The sequence below is a fragment of the Castanea sativa genome, chromosome 3, assembly GCF_040712315.1.
Source record: "Castanea sativa cultivar Marrone di Chiusa Pesio chromosome 3, ASM4071231v1".
NCBI lineage: Eukaryota > Viridiplantae > Streptophyta > Magnoliopsida > Fagales > Fagaceae > Castanea > Castanea sativa.
In genome coordinates, this window is record NC_134015.1 from 12713551 (window position 1) to 12722244 (window position 8694).

Consider the following 8694-nt stretch of genomic DNA (forward strand, 5'->3'; position numbering starts at 1 on the left):
AACAAACAATTTATTCATTTTTACAGGTTAATTACAAGACTATATACATATCCAACTCAACTTCAAAGACTTCCACACTGCAGAAATTTCAACTGTAACCACTTCCAACATAAAAACACCATATTTCCATATCCAATACATGCACTCATCCCTTGCGGGGTTTTGATGTCATGCCCCCATCTTCCACTTGAAGTGATCGTAGGAAAGCCATGATTGAACATACAACTGGAGAGAGCAGTAGCACCGCGAAGCCAAATTCAAACTACAAACACAACATTTCACCAATATCTAAATGAGGTGATACAATGTCATACCAAAAACACCTCTAGAGTATAAAAACCCATTTAGTTCCCACCATCAAACTGGAATGATTTAAAAACCCATCGACGGCCACCAAATAAAATTAAAATTAGTCGAAGGAAGAGAGATCCCACTACCTGTTGGTGTGTAGCATTAATGATTTTGATGGTCTTTGGACGAAAAATTGCCACAATGATTGTTTCAAGGATGAAGACAAAACTAAAAAGAACCCACGCTCGCTCTGGAGTACCTGCTACATGGTGTAATACAAGTCTAGACAATTGAAGCCACTTTTCAAGCCCATGAAGTCTTAGCTCTTCTGACAAAGAAATTTGGTTGGGCATAGCATTGTCAACACTGTTTGAGTCAATTACAGTGATATCAGTGTTGTCACGATGATCCATATCTGCATCCAAACTACTCCTCTGTAGCAATGCTAATATAGTTGGATCCAGGTTCTTCTCCTTCAACATCATGGCAAAATTAGGATCCAATCCTTTATCTTGCAATAAGTTAGTCAATTCTAGGTCACCTTGCCTTGCCCTTCTTTTCAACATAGATGTAATCCTAGGGTCATTCAGCCTTTCTTGGAAGGCAAGAGCTAAATAGTCTAACGCTTGTTGATTTGCAGAAGTTGAAGCACTAGACTCACATCCTTGGCTTTCGAGCCCACTACTAGAACAAACCATCAAGGAGCTAGTGTGATCAACATTTTTGTCAGCACACAACGTCCCTATCTCAGCCTCTTGAATGACAGAACGACAGGAACTGCTACGCAATGCTAAACTTGGCCTTCCACTATCTATGCTCTTATCACTGTTTATTCCCTCTTGTGAACTAGCTGTTCGACAGAGGACAACATTATTCCAGGAACCACCATCAACCGTGCATTGTGCCATACTTCTGCCACTTGCTTCAATTACATTACCAAGGTGACCTGCTTCAACACTACTACTGCGTTTCATACTTGAGCCGCAACCTTCAGAAGAGCTAGATGAACTGTTCTGTTCCTTTTTACGAAATCCCTCTCTTAGACGAATCACTGTGCTCTGTAAGGCATCCCTCCTAGCTGCCAATGGATTTGTAGCTGATAAATGACGAGAAACCGCAGCCCCCAATAGAACAGATGCTACAACGGCATAACTAACACAATGCCCCAAGTACCTAAAATGAAGAAGAAAATACAATGACCGTGACAACAATGACATAAACCAGTGACATTACAATTGATGTTTGAGATCGAAAGTTTATAACAAACCAGTAATGCACTCCAAAGCAAATTAGAAAAACCCGAGATGTGCCAGCTACAAACAATGCTGCAACACGACTGTTAAGAAGCTTAAAGCCATACAGGCATGCACCCATATTCCAATCTACATGACAACAAATGCATTTGAATAAATTAGCACCATAATAAGTAATAACATTGCTGTCGAAGCAAAGACAGCAATACAAACTGCCAATTACATACTAATAGAGTGATTAAAAACATACCAAGAATGATAACTGCAGCTGATGTAATGGCTCCCAGCCAATGTGCCTCCTTTGCTGTTACACCATATAAGATGGAGTACACAAGAAGTACCATAAGCGAGCCGAGGTAGAGAAGTCCGAGATGTGAAGCCCTATAAATACAAAGCAACAAAAATTAAAATATGGAAGACAATGGAACAAGATTCAAGAGGAAGAATAAAATTCAGATATATCAAATATGCACCATAATTGTCAAGTAGAAATTGAAGCAAGGTTAAACTGCATATTCAGTCTTCAATATTTGATCTTTGTTAAAATCATCCTTATTCTTTAAAAACTGTTTAAATTTAGTCCCTATACTTTCAAAATTGTTTCAAAAAGGTCATTATCGTCATTTGATTGATGGAAATGCTGATGTGACAAAGAAAATTCATGCCATGTCATCAAAGTGATCACAGTTTCACAAATTCTGTTTGTTATGTCAGCATTTTCCATCCATCAAATGATGGTAAGGACCTTTTTTTTATAAGTAATGATGGTAAGGACCTTGTTAAAACATTTTAAAGTATAAGGATGATTTTGAAACAAATGTCAAAGGTTGAGGACCAAATATGCAATTTAAGCTTTAAACAGGGACAAAAATCTAACAAGAAAATAAATCATACTTGCTGCATTGAATGAAAAGAAAGCAAATTGTTCTCCAAAATTTTATTAAAAATCGCTTGGCAAATTTCCGTCTGTTGTGGGGTTGAGGTACGCCCAAATTTATCAAAACTTATACTGAACTAGTCATAGACTTCCTTATGAATAGCATGGTATCTGTAAATGCAGAACACATAAGATGGACTGATGCATGTACATATCGAGTAGTCAAAAAATGTTTGTACTCTACACGTTCAATAATTAGAAGGATGCCACGGTTCAAACTTAGCGTACCTAGTCCGCGAGACCACCACTCGCCGGGGCCTCATTCCGCTTAGGGCATGTTCTTCGGTTATGCCCCTCTTGGTCACACAACCCGCATTGCACCTTCCTCCCGCCCTCCTTCCATGGTGTGGTTCTAGGCCGTTTCCCACCCTCGTCCATCTCATTCCTGATTCGTGTTGAGACAGGGCGACCTTTCTCTCGAATCAATTGGGGGTTAGGGAGGACCCTTCGAGTTTCTTCAGGATCTGGCCATGATAATCTATCTTTCAAGACAGGGAAAACGGGAGCATAGCTCCGAAACGATGCGTCCACGCTATAGCATTGGTCAATGTACCGCTTCCGCATCATGTCGATACCTAATACAAACTACAATGACATGTGAACATGGTATCTTATACAATTTCCATTTCTGACATGTGCAAGTTCTTTGCAACAAATTAACTCCATGTGTGTGATCCCCATGTCCAGCAGTCCCTGGATTATGCGGTGTATCTACTTGATATGACTGTTGTTGCGCACTCAATCTTGTCACCCTGTGATGCTCCGCCTTCTCCTTATTTCTCATGAAGATATCTAAGGCATGTTTACACCATTTTTTCCCTGAATTCAACTGCTCTATGCTCTTATTGCGACGATCATCGAAATAAGCATTCAGTTTGAACCATGTGTATTTCACCATTGCTGTAATGGGCAGGCTACGAGCACCCTTTAGAACACCATTGAAGCACTCGGAGACGTTTGTAGTCATCGTCCCATAACGGTAACCCTCGTCAAAAGTTAGAGCCCATTTCTCTTTGGGCACATCCTTCAGATATTGGTGCGCATCCCGGTTCACATTCTCAATTAAATCAAAGGTGGCATTGAACTTTTGCTCCTGGGTTGCACTTGCTGCCCTCCATACTAGGTTCTTTAAAGTTTCATTGTTCCATCTAGTGTTCACGTTACTGCATAGATGACGAAGGCAGTAACGATGTTCTGTCATGGGAGGCTGCAAATAGTCTCGATTAGTGTCTCTGAAGATAGCTTGTATCCCAGGGTGTACGTCGGATATGACACACGGGTGTCTCCGGACAGTAACATACCTTCTTATACAAGCCAAGAACCAACCCCAAGTCTCTGTGCTCTCGCTCTCCACAACGGCGAAGGCTAGTGGATAAATCTTATTATTAGCATCTGTCGCCATTGCAATCATCAATTTCCCTTTATATTTTCCATAGAGGTGGGTTGCATCAATACTAATCACAGGCCAACAGTTCTTGAACCCAATAATACATGGACGAAACGCCCAAAATACGGACTTGAATGTACAGGTTCCTGGTTCTTCATTATCGTCCACGTTTAACTTATACTTTGTACCCGGACTTGCATCCTTAAGTCCTGCCAAAAAACGTGGCAACTCTGCATAAGACTCCTTAAAATCCCCATATATAGCTGCAACGGCCTTTTGTTTGGCATCCCAAACCTTGTATGTGAACCATAATGATTATGTTAGAAATTAAGTACAAGTCAAATAATCATAGTTGAAGAAAAAAAATCAAGACTTGTAAGGCTATAAGATAAAGATAATATTTCTTTCTCTTTATTCGTTTTTTTTTTCTTTTTTTCAATTCAATTTCATTTTTCATAACATCAGGTATTCATGGGTTTTGGGAATTACAATCATGCTTATACTTCCATGTATTGAAAAAAGAATGCAAGTTAAAGAATACCTTGTAGTGAGATACTTCGTGTTTTAAGTCTGCCAAAGCAACGTGACGTAAGTTCTTTATCTTATACGCGGGGTCTTCTCGTATATAGCGCTCAAGTACGTATGCTAGGAACACCGAATCAATCATCCGTCCATCATGAGCATTCTGAATTTTGTCGCACGTGTGGGGGCCCTTGCATTTTGCGATCTTCCGTACATTGTCTCCCTTGCAACGTATCGCACGGATGACCATGGGCGGGAATCATCCTCACAACTCACCATCGGCCTCTCGAGTCCGAATGCTCGGTTTTAAACCTAAAATTCTCTCGCAAAGGCGTACCAAGTCAATGCATCTCGCACCGCGAATTTAGTCGCGAATACCATTCCTTTCATTGGCCGTTGCCCGGGCGTCCAACTTGATACTTCTCGCTTGCATAACCGGTGATGGATCAAACATATTATCCCAAGTGTTGTTGGTGAACCATTCCGGCGTAGGATCGGGACCAGGGCATGTGTCTCTATTCTCTTCTACAACCACATCCTCGATATGATCAACATCATCATGTTCACCCATGGTTTCTAGACGCTCCTCAAACTCATCCCTAGTAACATCAATATCGGTTGCATCGTCACCAAGTCCGTGATCATATTCGGGTTCGTATGTGCCCCCATGCAGCTCATCATGAGATAAATGCTCTCCCGCATGCACTTCACGGGGCCCTTGCTCCTCCTCAAGGTGTGAAGCATGGGGAAATGTTTGCCACGGTTCAGTACCATACTCTTCTCCTGTGTTTTCTGCACACCCTTGATAAGATTGTAATGGTATTGAGTCAATGTGCTCATCTACAGTTCCATCCAAAACAGTGTGTTGTGAACCCTCCCCGGCCTCTACTATGGTGGGCTCAACAGTGACGTAGAGATCCGAAGCAAAAAATCCTTTCACCACCATTTGCTCAATAATTTCCCACATCATCTTCACTTGGGTGCCACTCGATAACTGTAGTGAATTGTAGAAAACATGGGTGTCTAGAACCCGTTGAGGTGCTCGATACACGATGGAAATTTTATGCCTAGAGTGGTCTAACCTCATCACGTTCAATATTCTTCGTTGCAATTTCATAAGCCCTATCCCACGCTTCACCCTAACACAATTTTGCTTTTAGTTCGAGCCTTGGTATGACAACCCATGCAAGTCATGATAATACATCTCTCCATCGTAGTATACATAGAAAAAGTGAAAATCCATCACTAACCTGTTGGCATCAATATAAAAGTTGCCATAATGTATAACCACTTGCAACTGATCTTGCATATGATAAAAACAATTTATATTCAAACTCAATCATAGACATCTAAATAATTGAATATTTGACAAATATAAAAACAATTAATAGTATATCGAGTTCTGCGTTCTAGTTAACTCAATTTATAACATTTCTCTCATAAAAAAAATTATAAAATCTCTTATTGTCAAATAATGGTTTTTAAAATCAAATCACATCTAAAAAAAATTATGTGTGTTTTGACATAATTAAGAACCATAATCAAACTGACAATTCAAATACAATCATATTTACATTTTAAATGAGAAAAAAAAAAATAAAGTCAATTTAAAACAACATTGTGCAATGAGTTATTATTTGTTATATAACTAAGGCGATGGACTACCACACAAACTGACATATTACTATAATATTACTGTAGCAAAATAGACTAGATGCATTACTCTTTCTGTAGCTTCAAAGTTGCTTGCTTCCTCTTTCTGTAGCTTGATAGTTCTTGAAATTTGACTTGAACAAACTTGAACAATGTCTAACACCTAATTTAGACATGTTTTGGTTCTCAATTTGCCAACATAAAAATATTTGGAAACTAAACATTTCATCTTAAATATTTAGAACCTAACACGTTTTTTATTTAGTGACGGTAACTTACGGTTTTGATGTTGAAGTTAGGCATTATGGATTTTGTGAAGGTTATGATTTTCTTGAGTTTTTGAAATTTTGGTTTGGGAAAGTCATAAATATATGTTGTCTTAGAATTCATAATTTGTCAATTTCTTTGTAGGTTTTTACTGCTATTTTATGCGGCATGAACCGTAGTGATAAAAATAAAAATCAATGATGATTTCAAAGTGTTTTACCTTTTTTTTAAAAATGATACGAAAGTCCAACTAAAGGCAATTAAATTTATGTAATTTTAGGATATAAAAGTATTTTATGCTTTAAATTATTGTTTATAGATGCCAAAAAAAAAAGTGTTGCTACTACATGTGACTAAAGATAATAGAGAGTATCCTTAGCAATACTATCTTTTGGTTTCTCTAAAAAAAAATAATAATAATAATAAAGGCAATACTATCTTTAGCATCTTTAGTCTACAATTAAAAAAAAAAGAAAAAGAAAAAAAGAAGAAGAAGTAATGTGTTATCGTTGTTAATTTATATAAAAGGATAAAGAAAAATGTTATCATGTGCTTTTATAGAGACTTCTTTTTCTTTCTGTCCTATTCTATCTGCAAGGTTCTGGTAATTTTCCTATGAGATTTTAGGTTATGGACTTATGGTAGTTATCTTTAGGGAACATGTGTCTACTTGTTGGCACCTAATACGTTTACTTCCAGACATTGTTGGGAAAAAAAACATACAGCTTCTTTTGTTGACCATGATTTAACTTTATAAAGCTATTTACTCTTGTACCTTTTTCTTCTTTTCTTTTTAGGAGATGCCTAATCCTGCAGGTTCTTATTTTAATAATGCCCGATTGATTATTTATGCATTCTTTTTTCTAATGTCAAAAACGCTATGGGCACGAACATTTAGGTGACTTAGTTGGTAAGATGCGGGGTCAATAAGTCTTAGTTGGAATTAATGTATGTTTTTGTCTCTACTATGATAGGGTTCAAAATTTATGGTATCTTACACAATAATTGCACGTTGGTCACTAAGTTTTTTTTATTTTGGTGTAGATAAAATCCAAACGTAAAAAATTTCTTATTTGAGTATAAAATACAATATTAGTTGAGTTAATTAAAACACCAATTGCAACTATTTCTATCAACACATAATAAAAATTGTGAATATAAAAATACATTATTGCTCAAATACTATATTAGTTGAGTTAATTAAAACACCAATTGCAACTATTTCTAACGTATAAAAATTGTGAATATAAAAATCTGGACTTGCTAAACACCAATTGCAGTAACATTTCTTGAATTTTATGTGCATGAAGACAATCTCTGAAACTTAAATTCAGATGTGTAAACAACTCAGCAGTTTTACATGGTTAAAATAATCTCAGTAGGGGGCAGAAAAACGCCTCATGCAAAGAAAGCACGTTGGTTACACAATCTAAAACAAAACACTTAACCATTATCTCTACTTACCGGTCACGGCGAGTGTTGACCCAAAGGTTAAATGGACAAAGACGTTGGTCTTGAATGGAGAACTGACACTGAGACTCAAAGACTTGCAGATGGTGACCCAACTACTAGTCTCTCCAGTTTCTTACACAGCAATTGTGCTCTGACTTGAGTTGGAAATATAGGTGAGTAGAGTTGGAAAGATGGTCACAGGACAGCTTCTTGCAGAATTTGGAAAGATAGCCGAGAGTAATATGCTTACTCAAAATAGAAAGATGAAAGCTGATGGGGAGGGTATTGTGAAGGGGTACTCGAGTTCCACAGACTCGAGTACCATTAATTATCCATTGTAGTAGTTACTCCTGCCAGGGACGTCGGTGAAGGTAATAAGTATGTGAAGGGATACTCGAGTTCCACATACTCGAGTATCATTAATTATATTAGTTGTAGTGGTTGCTGCTGCCAGGGAAGTCGGTGTAAGTAATAAGTATGGCACATACTACTCGACTTTAACGAACTCGAGTACAGTGTAATAGTACCCGAGTTCTCTAAACTCGAGTATATCTCGGGTACGGCGTCTAAGAGGTGTGTTTGACACAGCATGGTACTCGAGTTTAGAGGGGTCGAGTACTGTGTCACAGTACTGGCTCCTTTAAATGCATTGCATGACATGCCAACCCCAATGTTGTACAACTGCACCGTTGTACTCGAGTTTCTGAGGCGCGAGTATTATGCTATGGTACCCGAGGTCAAAAAACTCGAGTATGGATCGGGTATGCCTCATTATATGTGTACGAACATACAGCTTAGTACTCGATTTCTTTAGACTCGAGTACTTTTTAATAGTACCCGATTTTTTTAAAGTCGAGTACAAAGTTGTGTGATTGTATCCATTTCATACCCTAACCATTTGAGTTTTATTCTAACTCAGAACTCGGGTTTTT

At 38.0% G+C, this 8694-nt stretch overlaps 2 protein-coding genes across 2 annotated transcripts; both read right to left on the reverse strand.

The window, feature by feature from the left end:
• Positions 1–610: 610 nt before the first annotated feature.
• Positions 611–1922, reverse strand: LOC142628525 (calpain-type cysteine protease DEK1-like). The gene is made up of 4 exons (XM_075802604.1): positions 1795–1922; positions 1559–1673; positions 675–1464; positions 611–619 (listed from the first exon to the last, which is right to left on the reverse strand). The coding sequence occupies exons 1-4, from the start codon at positions 1886–1888 to the stop codon at positions 611–613; spliced, it is 1008 nt and encodes a 335-aa protein (XP_075658719.1). The 5' UTR covers positions 1889–1922.
• Positions 1923–2709: 787 nt separating this feature from the next.
• Positions 2710–4640, reverse strand: LOC142628527 (uncharacterized). Its single transcript, XM_075802605.1, has 3 exons — positions 4410–4640; positions 3197–4162; positions 2710–3066 (listed from the first exon to the last, which is right to left on the reverse strand). Exons 1-3 carry the CDS (start codon positions 4638–4640, stop codon positions 2710–2712), a joined length of 1554 nt encoding a protein of 517 aa, XP_075658720.1.
• Between the last annotated feature and the right edge of the window lie 4054 nt (positions 4641–8694).

What these genes read in the sequence shown, in the direction of transcription:
- LOC142628525 (XM_075802604.1), bottom strand. Translation starts at nt 1,888, where the DNA reads ATGGTACTTCTTGTGTACTCCATCTTATATGGTGTAACAGCAAAGGAG. An exon ending in AGCTGCAGTTATCATTCTTG is followed by an intron (nt 1,674 to 1,794) that starts GTATGTTTTTAA and finishes GTTGTCATGTAG; the next exon opens with ATTGGAATATGGGTGCATGC. An exon ending in TGCTTTGGAGTGCATTACTG is followed by an intron (nt 1,465 to 1,558) that starts GTTTGTTATAAA and finishes TCTTCATTTTAG; the next exon opens with GTACTTGGGGCATTGTGTTA.
- LOC142628527 (XM_075802605.1), bottom strand. Translation starts at nt 4,640, where the DNA reads ATGGTCATCCGTGCGATACGTTGCAAGGGAGACAATGTACGGAAGATC. An exon ending in ACGAAGTATCTCACTACAAG is followed by an intron (nt 4,163 to 4,409) that starts GTATTCTTTAAC and finishes TTCACATACAAG; the next exon opens with GTTTGGGATGCCAAACAAAA. An exon ending in CGCAACAACAGTCATATCAA is followed by an intron (nt 3,067 to 3,196) that starts GTAGATACACCG and finishes ATGTCATTGTAG; the next exon opens with TTTGTATTAGGTATCGACAT.